This window comes from Anthonomus grandis, chromosome 6 (assembly GCF_022605725.1).
Source record: "Anthonomus grandis grandis chromosome 6, icAntGran1.3, whole genome shotgun sequence".
NCBI lineage: Eukaryota > Metazoa > Arthropoda > Insecta > Coleoptera > Curculionidae > Anthonomus > Anthonomus grandis.
Genome location: NC_065551.1, coordinates 13,334,193 through 13,349,647, shown reverse-complemented (window position 1 = coordinate 13,349,647; position 15,455 = coordinate 13,334,193). Strand labels below are relative to the sequence as shown.

General features: G+C 32.4%; 1 protein-coding gene across 1 annotated transcript in view; it reads left to right on the top strand.

Annotated features, from left to right (window-relative positions):
* Positions 1-4,075: 4,075 nt before the first annotated feature.
* Positions 4,076-15,455, top strand: part of LOC126737309 (THO complex subunit 1) — a 33,846-nt gene continuing 22,466 nt past the window's right edge. Inside the window, exons 1-6 of the mRNA XM_050442151.1 lie at positions 4,076-4,346; positions 4,416-4,653; positions 4,710-4,937; positions 4,990-5,195; positions 5,249-5,460; positions 5,518-5,690. Of these exons, the coding sequence (XP_050298108.1) occupies positions 4,293-4,346; positions 4,416-4,653; positions 4,710-4,937; positions 4,990-5,195; positions 5,249-5,460; positions 5,518-5,690 (1,111 nt within the window). The 5' untranslated portion in view covers positions 4,076-4,292. The remainder of the gene's footprint in view (positions 4,347-4,415; positions 4,654-4,709; positions 4,938-4,989; positions 5,196-5,248; positions 5,461-5,517; positions 5,691-15,455) is intronic.

Here is a 15,455-nt window from a genome sequence, read left to right as displayed (position 1 = left end):
TTGAGATCTGTTTTCACGGTTTGTAGAAGATTCCTGCTCAACGGCAGGTGGCTGAGAAGCTTCAAAGGAGTCATGGTGCAAAAGGGTATGATGAGGCTTGGAGCATTTTTCGCAGTGGCGACGAGATGAGCAATTAAACGAGTTATGTTTTAAACCTAAGCAATTGGTGCACCATTTATTAGTTTTTGCAATTTTATATCTTTCGTGGGAATTTTTACTTAAGAATTCTGAACATTTATAAATTGAGTGATTATTTTTGTGGCAAAAGTAACATGACGCAGCACTAACAACAAAAGTTCTCTTTGGCATTGCTGTTTGTTTTATATATTTAGAAGTACTAGGCTTTACATCTTTAAAAGAGCTTGAGACGGTATCTAATGCGATACACTGCTTCTTAAGAAAGTCTAATAAAATTTCAAAATGCTTGTGTTTATTTTGAATTTTGTCTAGAGATTTACCACACTCAAGTTCGAACCTCGTGGCTGTGCTTGAATCAAGGCGATCAAATAGCATGTAAAATAAAACGAAATCCCATTGTGAGACAGGGTGACCCATATTTTCAATTGCAGTTAAGTGTTCAGTAAATGTATCTAATAGAGTTTGAAGAGATTTTGCTTCATGCTCATCAGAAAGCTTCACAGTCTTTTCAATCTCACGCCAGTGACTAACCGAAATTAATCGATTATTTTCATATCTACCCTTCAATGTATTATAAGCTATGTTATAATTATTATCAGTTAAAGGAGTACACTGAACAATGCTTAGTGGGGGTCCTTCTAAGGAATTTAAAAGATATGTAAATTTTTCTACATTGGAAAGACTTGAATTATTGTGAATAATTGAATCATAGAGGTCAATAAACGTCTTCCAATTTTTTATAGTGCCATTAAATTTTTTAAGTTCCAGCTTAGGTAATTTAACATGACTGGGGGTTGCCCTTTCTGCCCCTTGCTCAGTATTATCAAACAATTCAGCGCAAGTTGCTTGGATTGAATAAAAATTTTCATCAAAATGTTTTCGAATAGCCTGTTGATTCGCCAAATCATCATCATCACCCTGAGCGACAATATTTAAAATGGAGGCGTGATGATTATTGAATTCAGTAACAATCCCTTCAAGGTGTTTGACCCGAATTTTTAACTGTGTATGAAGGCGTACATTATTAATGGCATTTTCAGCAACTACTTTGATTTCTTCTAAGCGGCTAACAGCACTATCGCGTTGAGCAATAGTGCTGTTAGCTTTTATATCAGCTTATTAAATCCTTATATATTATCAGCTTATTATATCCTCTTAGCTTTTTATCAGCCATATTAACGAGAGCGAAAGAAGAAAAATTAAATTTGGATTAAAATATTTTAATCCGAGATAAAGCAATACTGAGCAAAAAACAAAGTTTTAGACAAAATGAGAAGGGGGGTTTATTATTTTTCTTATTTTGATTAAACAGTAAAAAATGCTTAATGAGGTGAAATTAACCAAGCTACTTATACCTATTGATATAGAGCTATAAACTCAGAGATTCAAAAAAATGGATTTATTCTTGTATATTTATTTTATACGTTAAGCGTGAAGGGTATAGTTGATTAAATTAGTTATAAAATTGTTCACGCAAGAGCAGAGATATAGAGAGATCAAGAGATATTAAAAGCATTAAAGAGAAGGAGAAATGGATGAGACCATATAAATGAAATTGTTTTGATACACTAAATTGCAACAAATTTCTGAGAAGGTATAGCAAATAAAGAGAAACTGTCACAATATATAATCAAAACAATTGAGGGAGTTATGCGAGATATTATGAGTAATATTACAAATAATACCATATATAAGAAGAGAGAGGCAAATATCGCCTATGAGTATCACAAAGAGAGAAAGATAGAGAGAAGATTTGGCAAACCAGGGGGTTTAATATTTGGGGTAATAAGCTTAATTACCAAATCTTCTACCAAAAGTCAATAAAAAGTTTTATTATTTTATCAGCAATATTATTGTAAAGTAATATTACTAGACAAGCCAACAACGAAAACCAAATTATAAGTCCGGGCGTAGAGAGGAAATAATATTAAGTAAAGCCACCGAAACCGAGTTGATTTACTTATTCCACTCTGTAAAAATATAATAAGAGACGGACGAGGGACCAGCGGCGCTGCAACTGACGCGAGACGCAATTATCGACGCGTTGAGACGCTAAATGTAAGGAGAGAGATAGATAGACGGTACTGTCCGATTGACTCGAGAATGGAATTTCTATAATTAACCAAAATTTAAACAATTTTAACATGAGGTTTACCAATATAGCAATACCGAATAATAATTTTGTATGCTCTTACACGTTTTGGATGTAATTTTTTGCTAAAATGTAGGTATGCAATCAAAATCCTAAATCCAAATCCGCGATCGAAGTGACCAAAAAATGTAGGAGAAATATAAAAATAGTGGACTGTATCTTTAATTAATTAATGCATAAAAAATTAAGACGACGGCCAAGACAACCCCAAAATAATTTGTGGCTCACCTTGCTGTCGCTTCTGTTCAGGACTGCTCCTCCAGGTTCACCTCCAAATATTTGCTGGGTTTGACGGTGTGCCGGCACTTATAATTTCTGGAATTCACTCGCGTGTCTTTATATATCGAGAGCGACTTATTTGGTCAGTAGTTTATATACCAATGCTAATGCTGCCAGTTCCCATCAATCAGGATCGATGCAGTACTGGACTAGAGGTGCGTGCGACTCTTCTCGGTCAAAATTAAGGCTGTCTTACATATGACGCGATAAAAAGCCGCGAATAATGATTTAGCAAGAAAAAAACTAAAGAAATTGTAGAATACAACTTTAGATATTAACAACGATCAGTACCACGACGAAGCAAAGCTCATGTTAAATATAATTATATGAATATTGACAATAAAAAAAAGAATAAAAATAACTAAAGAAATGAGTCTTCCGATTTGACGGAACAGATTTATATCCATTGATGTCGGTGCGTATGGAAAACAAAGCGATGGAGGAACTTTTCAAGCATCAAGCCTTTCAAAATTATTAGAAGCTTACAAATTAGGAGTACCCGAAGAAAAAACTCTGCCAAACTCCAATTTTAAAATTCCATATGTTTTTATTACCGATGAAGCTTATCCTCTTAAGGAAAATGTTATGAAACCATACTCGGGAAAATCTTTGAATATGTCACAGGAAAATTTAAAAAAAAAATTAAAAAAAAAAACAAGAGGTTGTCACGTGCTAGAAAAACTATAGAGTGTACCTTTGGGATTCTATTTGCAAAATGGCCTATGTTAAGCGACGCTATAGAAACCCACGAAAAAACTGCCGATGATATTATTAAGGCAATATGCATTCTACTTAACATACTAATCGATAAGGAAAGTCACTTATTAAATAATTTGGATCTTCCCCCTATCCTGACTAAATGTCAGTTGCAACGCTCAAGATCACATAATCCCTCAACAAATAGAGCAAAATTAGTTCGACATAAATTTACACAATATTTTGATGCTAACCCGTTACAAATATGAAAATCATACCTAAATAAAAATAGGCATGTTCCCTTTTTTTTTTGAAAAAAATGTATAAAAATAAAAAATAACAAACCTACCTGTTGTATTCATTTCTCTAGAAATGTTTTCCCATTCTCGTGCTAAAACATGTTGATTGTGCTGCTGTTTGTGACGTTTTTCCCATATTGGAACTGCACGAAACACTAAATCAATGAGGTGATCTTTATCCATTTCCGTATACTCGTATTATTAACTGAAATCATACTGAACGTAGCTGTGCGGCCCGCTGACTTATCTGTACTTGAGTTCGACGAACTATTTAATTTCAACCAATCAGCAGACACTCTATCTGGATGACCGATATGTAAAAACAAAATATTTTGTTCTGGCATCGATATCGGTGTAAAGAAGTGAGGGTGATAGGATCGAAGCTTCTTTGCTGTGTTCGCTCCCATTGAAAAGTAGTGTTTTGTTTTATATTGATGTGACATCGAGGTAGAGACATCGACATCGACCGCGACCGCGATCATCGAGATATCTTCGGTATGTTCGCACCCTTAAAAACGCTTATAGGCGCTTACTCGCTAAAATATGGCTTTAGAATCCCTCTGCTGTCACAAAGATTGCAAATGACACATAACCTCAAAGTCAGATGGTACTCCTAACCTCAACTTGTTGTTTGTTGTTTATGTAAACAGAGTTGAAGCAAGTAATTCGTATTTTGTGTAAAATCTTTACCCTTTATAAACTATTAATGAAACCCTAAATATCCAGCAATGCCACCTACTAATACGTACATGGATTTTGATCATATCCGTCGTGAATTCAAGGTAAACACCCGTTTTTCTCTATTATTCTATTTTATCTATTTCAATGCTCTATTTACAAACCTGTTTCAGGAAACCCTTAAGGTTGCCTTTAAGAACGATAATATCACCTTATTGGAAAACAAAGTTGCTTCTTTTAAAAACACCGAGTTGGATATTAAGACCCCTCTGGACCAGGCGTTTAGAGATCTATTGCTCGACTTGCTCACTGAAGAAGTTCAAGTTACAGTTTTAAAAATGTTTGTAGATCTTTCCATAAAAACTTGCAGGATGGGTTTGACTTCACCTACAATGCCAGTGGTTCTTTTAGGTTCATTAAAGTTATTTAAAACATATTTTTGATAAAAAAAAAATTTTATTTTTTAGGAGATATTTTTGATACACTTACCTTGGATATATGCCAAGATCTATTTAGTTTTGTGGAAGACAATGTTCACATATGGAAAGAGGAACTATTTTTTGCAGGATGTAAAAATAATCTGCTCCGACTGTGTAATGATTTACTCAGGAGATTGTCTCGTACAACTGCAACAGTTTTTTGCGGGAAAATCCTACTCTTCTTAGCCAGATTTTTTCCTTTCTCTGAAAGATCTGGTAATTTATTTTATATTGTCAGGTTAAAATAATACAAAAATATCTATTTTAGGTCTCAATATTGTAAGTGAGTTTAACTTGGAAAACACTACAGAGTATGGCACTGACACTAGTGATGATATTGTGGCAGAAATTGTCACTGGAGATCAAAAGCATGTCATAGATTTCTCATTTTATTGTAAATTTTGGCAGCTGCAAGATTTTTTTAGGAATCCTAACCAGTGTTATGATAAGGTTCAGTGGAAAGTGTTTTGCTCTGTAAGTGACTTATTTTCATGATTTTCACTGCTTACAATTAAAACAATTTTTAGCATTCCATGAATATTTTAAGCACATTTCATGGTATTAAATTAGACTATTTAAAAGATTCAGAGCAGACATCCAATGTTGGTTATTTTGCAAAATACCTCACTAGCCAGAAACTTTTGGATTTACAATTGCATGATGTTAGCTTCAGAAGATCAGTTCTTTTGCAGTTCCTAATAGTTTTCCAGTATTTAACTTCTTCTGTTAAGTTTAAGTCGTAAGTTTTCTATAATTTAATGTTGGCAATGTATGTAATCAATACAAAATAATTTAGAGATAGTTTTGAACTAAAACCAGACCAGAAGGAGTGGATTCAAACCTCCACAGAGAAAGTTTATAGTCTGTTAAGGGAAACCCCTCCAGATGGAGCTAATTTCGCTAAAATCATTAAAAACATTCTGAAGAGAGAAGAATTGTGGAACTCTTGGAAAAATGATGGTTGTCCAGGTACTTTGTGTTTTTTTTTTTTTTGTGCATGGGTTTTACTTAATATATCCTGATTTTATATAAACAAATATAGATAAAAATGCTATTACAAATTGAAAATAGTTGCTTTTTAAGAAAAGTTTGACCATTTTTTTAATTTCACGTCAAATTACTTTCGGTCGTACTATCGCTGTTGATAGGGCGGTAAGTCGACAGAGGGATAGTGCTTCTTACGTTTCTCGTTCTGGAAGACAGTATGCATTTGCATATTACAGCGGAATAACGTGTACTCTCTTAAGTTGGCTAACCATTATACAGAGTTCATCTGTATCCATAGATTCCGAATTTGATATTGAATCTGAACAAAAAATATCATACCTCAACCTAAAAGATCTCAATGACCTAATAAGAGACTTAAATCTACCAAAAGTAAAGCAGAGTTATTAACTTCGAGGTTAAAACAATCAAATTAACTAAAATTAATAAAAAAAAATCAGTTAAAGCCAAATAGTAGCTTTATTTGTAGCAACAAAATAATGTTGTGCACAAAGCTTTATCTCTTAATTCTTAATTTCTAAATATCTATTCTATCTTAATTCTAATTTAGTTTATATACAAAGCACATTCATTATTCTTTTACTTTTGAGTTGCATATAAAATAATAGAGGGTAAACTTAATTTAAACCAATGTAGGACATATAAAGATTTAATAAAAAAACATTTGAACAAAACTACAAAAAATGCGTTCATGCGTTCAAACCTATTAACTAATTGAGATAGTCATTAAAAGATTCCCGCAAGGAATAATATGGTTTTTTTAATAATAGTTTCTTTAATTGTTTTCGAGATTTCCTCGCACAGTGTTGTTTTCTTAATGAGAGGAGATGATTAAATAGTTTGTTTCCATTATAAATTATGGACTATTTCACTAGCTCCGATCTCGGTATAAGCAGTGGCGGCTCGTGAGTTTTTGGAAAGGGGAGGCTAAAGGATAAGTGCAGATAGAAAGCCGGGCGCAGGCACCCCGCCGAAGGCGAAAAATTTTGCATGTCACGCCCACTTTTTACCCAATTCTCGTTAAAAGTTAGTCTTGAAAATCGTTTTACAAGGCGTGTTCGATTTTACTTTTAGTATTGCCTATTTTAGGTATCCTAATGTAATAATAATTATATATATATATATATATATATATATATATATATATACATAATTAATATTGTTAAATATTTAATTATTAGGTACTTTTTATATATTATTTTTGAAATATTTTTTAAAAAACAAGAAATATAATAAACTCTTCTCAGTCAACAATTCATACTTTTTTTGGGTCATACAAAATTAGTAGATTTAAAAAAAATAGTTATATTTAATATTGGACCTAAAAGTATATTTTATTGTCCAGCAAGAACCAGCGCAGAGGTGAGAGTTAAGTCTTGCCAGGAATAGGAAGGGATAAGGAAATAGGGTTATGGTTTATGAAATAAACAAAAATAAGGTATACATTATATGGAACTAGAAAAATAGGATAATAAATAAAAAGAAGAATTCTATCATCAACTGAAACCATATAATGGTTTTATATACAAAAATAAAACAAAACGCAAAAATATTTGCCTTGGTAAAAACTTTGGTTAGTTGCTTATATTGCAGATAGCAGAATATGCTCTAAAAGTTTATAAAAAATAATATTTACATATTTACAAAATTATTCTATAAATTAAGAAAAAAACTCGACTCTAGCAAAACCATGTAATGGTTATATACAAAATATAACAAAAACGTAAAAATATTTTCCTTGTTAAAGACTTTGGTTAAGTAGCTTATAATGTAAATAGTATAAATAAGCTTTAAAATAATATATTATATACATACATACATACATACATACATACATATTTATGTACAAAAAATATTATAAATAAAAAACTCTATTCTAGCCAAAACCATGTTATGGTTTTATATGTTGAATAGAACAAAAGAAAAACATATTTTCTTTGCAAAAAACTTTGGTTATTATTGCTTTATATCACAAACAAATACTTAGTAGGAATAGGTTTTAAAACTCTAAAATAAAAATATAATATACAGGGTGGCCAGATAAGAATGCAAAGTGCTTTATTTTGGAAACTATTCGTCGTAGAGACTTGCGGTAAAAAATTTTATGAATAAAGTGGTAAAAATAATACCGTGGAAAATATTTTTAGATTTCCAAGATGGTCGCCAGGGGCGTAATCGCCATCTTAAACTTTTTAAGTGATTTTTCACTGAAATCTACCCAGTAAATGTTACAAAAAAATATACGCTTTTTAAAGCTCAGCTCTACTCAAATAATTTTTGTTTAACACTTTGTGACGTATCTATTAAAATAAAGTGGTGGGGGGTAATTCAATATTTTTTAAAATAAACAGCTGTAACTCCTAAACGACTGAACGGATTTTAACAAACTTGGTCTCGTTGGAAAAAACATTTATTGCTACATCAAATCCGTGTTGTCTGTGATATTGTCTGTGAACCTTGAAAAAAGACAAATAAATAACAATAAATATCGGTGTTATAGCGTCTTATTAAAATTATATGATAACTAGATATTCTTTCTTCGATATTTCAGGCTACGAATAAGATATCGAGATACGGTTTTCACTGGCCTATTTAACTATCATTTCACTACATTTTTATGAAAAAAAAGTCATATTATTGCATTTAATTTTTTAGAGAATTTTGCAATTTTCTGTTAATAGATCAAAAAACGCGCTTTAGCGGCATTACTAAGCACTAGATATATCACAGATAAGACGGATTTGATGTAGCAATAAATGTTTTTTTCAACGAGACCAAGTTTGTTAAAATGCGTTCAGTTGTTTAGGAGTTACAGCTGTTTATTTTAAAAAACATTGAATTACCCCCCACCACTTTATTTTAATAGATACGTCACAAAGTGTTAAACAAAAATTATTTGAGTAGAGCTGAACTTTAAAAAGCGTATATTTTTTCGTAACATTTACTGGGTAGATTTCAGTGGAAAATCACTTAAAAAGTTTAATATGGCGGTTACGCCCCCTGGCGACCATTTGGAAATCTGAAAATATTTTCCACGATATTTTTTTGGCCACTTTAGTAATAAAGTTTTTTACCGCAAGTCTCTACGACGAATAGTTTCCAAAATACAGCACTTTGCATTCTTATCTGGCCACCCTGTAAATCTTTATGTCCAAGCGCATAAGATAATACTTTATAATGTACAATGTACATACATATATGTATACATTATAGTCATTTTTTGTCATTTCTTTTATATACTCTTTTTCGATTGAAAGAAGAGATATATTACTTAGTCGCATTTGGGTCATGGAATTACGGCTATAACTTTTAATTCTTTTGAGTGCTGAAAAATTTCTTTCTACAGATGCCGATGTTATGGGTATAGTCACAGCAATGTTAATAAATTTATACAGCTCTGGCATGCACTCATTTAAATTATTTTCAAACATAAAACTTAATAATTCAGATGGAGACTTACAACTCTGAAACATCTGAGGGTCACTGTAGGTTACAATTAATTCTTTGGAGTAGGATGGAAATTTTTCGAACATTAATAGATCAAAGTAATTTAATTTACTAAGATCGCTGAATCTAACCTTAATTTGTTCAGTTATTGTGTCCATTATTTCAATATAGATTTGTCTATAATTTTGTCGCAAATCGGGTAAGTCAAAATTAGATTTTCGTTTTTTTACTGGCGGCTCAACATTAACATCAAGTTTTTCAAAAATGCTATTAAAATACTGCTCATCATTTCTAAACTTTTGCAAAATTTCAGTCAAATTATTTAATCGATTTTTTGAAAAATTAATGTCTGAAGATTTATTTTGAAGAATTGAGAAAACCACGTCAGTTTGCTCAAAAACTAGTTTAAATGTTTCAAGCAAAAAAGAAAATTTATGGTCTGTTAAAATATACTTGAAACCCTTTGCCTCCCTGATACTTTGGTCGTCATTTTTAAAATCCTCACTGTTTAGAATAAAATCAAAAACATCTATTAATTTTTCCTTATGTGTATGCACTGAAAACACAGATCTTGATGTAGAATTCCACCGTGTAGCAGCAAAAGTAGGCATTCGGCTACCGCAAATTTCATTTAGGATGTGACTTCTCTTGGTGGACTTGGTGGACTGGAGAAAAAGGCAGAAAATCCTGACAAGTTGGAGAAAAAAATACGACAGTCTTTAATATTATTGCATGCCTTGCTTAAAACTAAGTTTAGTGCATGGGCATGGCAATGCGTAAAAATGCATAGGGCGCTATCGATTTAATTTTAGCTTGCAAGCCATTTAAATGTCCCGCCATGACTGCCGCCCCATCATATGTTTGCGCAATTAGCTTACGCCTGAAATCAAATTTGTCGCATTTATTAACCAGGAGATTAAATAAATCGTCTGCAGTCCGTCCAGATGAAACATCATGAAACCCCATAAACCGTTCTACTACCTTGCCGTCTTTGACATACCTAAAAACAATCGAAAGTTGGGAATTACAAGTAATATCCGTAGTCTCGTCTATTTCCCATGCAAAAAAAGGGACTGCTTGAATTTCTTGGAAAATATGCTCATCGACGACATGTGACAAACTTTCAATGATTTCATTTTGAATCGTTTTTGATGTGCCCGAAAAAACATTACCTTTTTACAAAATTCGTCAAATTTTGAATCGTATTTACCCCACAACGTCAAAAGTTCTTTATAGTTGCCACGATTAATCGACTCTTCGGTCTCATCATGTCCGCGAAAAGCTAGTTCTTGTGAAGCTAAATAAAGAGTAATGCCAACAAGCCGCTTTAAATTTAACCGGTTTTCACGTACTTCATTGTTAAAAGAAATAATGGCTTCTTTTTGAGCATTATCTAAAGCAGAAGCAATATTTTGTTTTCCAAAAAGCCTTAATTTACAAGACGAAGAAATGTGCTCCTTTGATTTTAAATGTCTTTCAATGGACCGAGGCAAATTTTTTAAATCAGAATATCCAGTTTTCAACCACGTAGAATATTCAGTTTGGACAGAAAATAACAGACAAGCCCAGCAAAAAAGCTTTTCTCTTTTAACCGATCCGGTCAACCAATCATATTTGCTGTACCAAGTCAAATTAAACCCGCGATTTTGTCGATTGTCTGCAGATCGCAATGAAATTAAATGGGGCTGAGGCCTGCCCAAAGTCTTAATAACATAATATTTGGCATCAAAGCTTAATGAACTAAAATTGTTTAATAGCAACCAGTCTATTAAATCTTCAGCTTGTTTGATTTCATTTAATTTGTGCATCTTTAATCTTTCAGCAAACAAACATTAGAAATGATATGATGATTAATAAAAGAAGCCATTAAATAAAAATATCTTACCTTGCATCACTCAAATACACATAATAATAAATTATTAAACACGATAAATATACCTTAAATTAAGTACCAAACACTAACATAGAGGGAAATCCGGCCGCACAATTAAATCGATGAATCGACAAAATCAAAACTAATCAATAAAACCGTTAGCCAAAACCACCTACCTTGTCAAAATTCGCGGGCAAAAGACACGACAATCGCCGAAATCAAAACGACTGAAAACTGCTGAAAATTGAAAACAAAACAAAAATCAGGTTAATCAGATGATCGGAGGCTAGCCTCCCTTGGCGCCTTATTTCGCGCGATGAAAACGGCGTTTGTCGATCGAGTGCACACAAGTGTCTACGTAACAACTTTTCCGATGGAGCGCACTGTTTCGCCCCGTCGCCTGATCGCCCCGTGGCCCCGTCGATTCATTTAAATAATTATGTACTTGCACTTTATATTATCCTGTATTGATTGTATTTAGATATTAGGTTTTTGAAGCCGAACGGAATGGTTGTTTTGATAGATTTAATTATACTGGTGACACATTATTGAGTTATTTTACGGATATACCTGGTAGTAATAAAATATGTTTTGTTTTATTACTACATGCCTACCTTATAAGGGGTTTCAATTTTTTTTAAAGTCTAGTCGGATCCGTCGATTTTTGTTTCGCGAGTGTGGTATTTACTTTCATACTCTTTGGGACAGTATTTTGTCTTTTGAAAAATGTTTTTAGGAGCGTCTTTTGGGGGCCTATACCTATATCTCATTAATAGGAATTCCTACTGATGAGATATACGCCCCTTTAGGGAAAAAAAAATAGATAGGTAGGTACTTTTTTTTTCTCGCACTAAGGCATATCGCATTTTTTCCTTAAAAACCCTTATTATTTAAATAAAAATTATAATATTTTTGTTCCCTATGCAGTGCAAAACTATAATGTGTGTAACAAATCCTAATAACCGCCTCAAGAATGTTTACCAATTTGTTGTATTGCCGCATTTGCAAAAGTTTTAATTTGTAGAAATAGACGACAAAGATTTATTAAATAAACTTAAAATAAATAAACTATATCAGCATTTTTTTTGTATGACTTTTGCGCACTTTTGGGTGTATGAAAATAAAATTAGATCATTACTCGTCCAGACTCACTCTTGTCATTAGTGTCGTCTGTCTAATTAGTCGTACTCTGTTTATTTACTTTACACGTTTCCTGGATTTTGTCGTGCTTGTGTTTGTTTCTAGTTCGTGGTCGTGGTGTGTTTTTTATGCAACATACCTAGTGCTATTAGCTTTAACTTAAAAAAAAGCAAAGCTTCACTTAAGTTAACATGGTGTACTGTACACACTGTAATATTCAATTTTTAAGACATTCTAAGTTAAAAAGGCATATTTCTACTAGTTTTTAAAATATCGAAAAAAAGTGTTTTTAATTTTTGCATTTTTTAAAGTATTTTTTATTTTTTATTCAAAGTAAGTATTATTTATTTTTGCATCTATTTTTTGACTTTGACGTCGTCATAATTTTAGGTTGGAATGATAATGGATTAATCTAGACATCTGTAGAATCAATTTTTTGAAATTTAAATTCTAAACAGCTAAAATATAGCGTTGAAAATTACCTTAATTTTCTGTATGTTTAAGCATTGTTTTTTATATGATTTTAGGCCTAATTAAAAAAAATAAAACTACAGAAGTCTAGTTTTGTCCTTTTTGAACAAATATTTTAAAACCCCATATCAAAAAATCTTTTAGATTCTTAGATCTCATCTATCCAGAAAATCGCTTTTTTAGCCAATTTTCGCAGGCGTATGAAGCCTCTTTTTTTGGGCGACTCTCTGTTTGTAAGGTTGGCGCATCAGCTATAATTTTTTTTGGCGAATGTGCACCTCACGTTATTTTAATAAATTGTTAAAAGTTGATCCAAAGGTCATAATTTTATTTAGAAATACTACCTATATATTTAATATATCAATACCAAAAGTAGATTATTATATTTTATTTTCTGGTTTTTGGCTTGTCCTTTAATTAGCATTTTATTACTTCTCTGACTGCACAATTTCACCTGGCCGAATGAAACCTTTAAAACGAGGTATTTTATTAAATTTGTCCTTATTCTAATTTAAAATCATAAAGCTATCTCCTCCCTCTATTAAGGTACCTACCTAGGTGTTGCTGGTTGCCGATGCCGGGTTAATTCCATAAGGTTGGTGAATATAATAATATTGTATTGTCATAAGACAAGAACCCAATGTTTGTGTAAAATTTTGTTACAATCGGTTAAGTAGAAGTAGTTCAAAAGTCAAAAAGTTAGTGCAATATCAGAAACAATCAAAATGTACATATATTTTAGGTACGGGCCAAAGATGAATAAAAACTTAAAAAAAACAGATTTTATTAATACTAATATACCTAAAATAACTCAATTAACGTGTCACCAGTAAATCTATCTAAATCAAAACAACCATTTCAGCTTTCAGCCTCGAAAAACGTTTTATTTATTATACAGGTAATACTATTTCAGCGATGGCTTGACGGGGCCACGGGGCGATAAGGCGACGGGACAATACCAGTGCGCTCTATCTGAAAAGTTGTTACGTAGACTCTTGTCGAGTGCACGGCCCCCGTTGGATTTTGACCGTTGGAGGAGGCTTGCCTCCCTTGCTACGTATGGTTTTTCTTATTTCGTAATGTATCGCGTTCTCGCACACGTTCTGTGTCGATGTCACGAACTTAAAAATATACCTGGACTGCCAATTCAATGAAAAGTAAATGACCACTACTAGGGGGCCGCCATTTTGCGTGATTGTGTCCTTTCGATGTTGGTCACTCTGACAAATTTTAATTGTGCCAACTGTAGGGAAACAAAACAATTAAAGTTTTTGAGAGGTTATGTTTACAAAAATATAAAATAGAAAGTTACATATAGGTAAGAATTTAAGATAGTTGCGTTAGATCTGTGATTTTTCTGGTACTTCTTTGAGAATTTCGTTAAAATTTATGAAAGAAAGTAATCCTCACCTAAAATGAGACAAAGTTTCAATCAACTTGGAATAGATGCGTGCACTTTAAAATATTTGTTTTATCATTCTGATAATCTTGAATCTTATAAATCCTAATATCATGAAAATCATGATATTCATTTAAATTTTTGCTTGTATTTACTTAACAAATTCAGTTAAAAACACTTATTTTCTTTCTATTTTTACTATTACAAGTTTTACTTTCCTTCCATGTACAGTGTTTCCACATTAATAGGTATAACCATATATAAGAATCAAAATATAGATGATTTTATGAGAGTTTGTAATTATAAAGGGTTTATATAGAAAAAATATATTATTCTGTCAACAACTCAATATTTTATTATTCTATTATAAGCAACACAGATGGACAATTCACAATAATTCGGTTTTGAGAAACTGAACCAAATACCTTTAAATAAAGATAGTGACACATTATTCACGTATTAAATATGGAGAAAGATACATCTCCTGTTCCAGACGATATACCCAAGCGTCGTTTACAAATCGTCAAAAACTAGGCAATCCGCTATACTCATACGTCAAATGTCAACTTCATTACCGTTATTTAATATATTTTTTTGTTGGCAACACTAAAAATTTTCAGAGTGACCAACATCAAAAGGACACAACCACTATAAAAATGGCGGCCACCATGCAGTGGTCATTTTTGGGTATCGTGACCATATGCATTAGCAGTCCAGGTATATTTTTAAGTTCGTGGTCGATGTGGATGAAGCCGGTTAGCTTTCTCTCTTTTCTTACAACTGTTTAAAAAAGGATGCGAGTCGCGGCAAATTAAAAGTATGACGTATGGCTGGTTCGCGCTATATTGGTGTATTAGAAGTTATAGAGTCGGTACTTATTATTTGGAAAAAAAAATTATTTTTTAATTTTTGTTAAATATTTTTATTATTTCATTACAATTTGATGGGGAAGCTAAGCCTCCCTTGCCTCCCCTGACGAGCCGCCACTGGGTATAAGTAGAGATAACAAAAAAAACTGTTTTGTGTTATATGGCTGAGTAAAATACAGTTCCTTTTTGAGCTTTCTGTGAACAAGGCATACAGTCTCCGGAATTAAAATGCAACAAAATGTTAGGACAGAGAGATTAAGGAATAGTGGTCTACACAACTCAAATTTTAGAACAACACATCGCACGCAGTGCCCGTTTTTGTAATAAGAATACTAAGTGAAACAAGCATTCTGAGCAAGGCCTCCAAAATGGAATACCATAATGAAGATGTGATTCGATTAGAGAGAAATATGCCGTACGGGCCACTGCCAATCATAAGTTGAAGGATATAATACGAAGAACATAGCAACCAGAAGAGAGTTTTCTGTTCAACTGAATCATGGGGCTTTCAAATTTTAAGAAATCGGCTA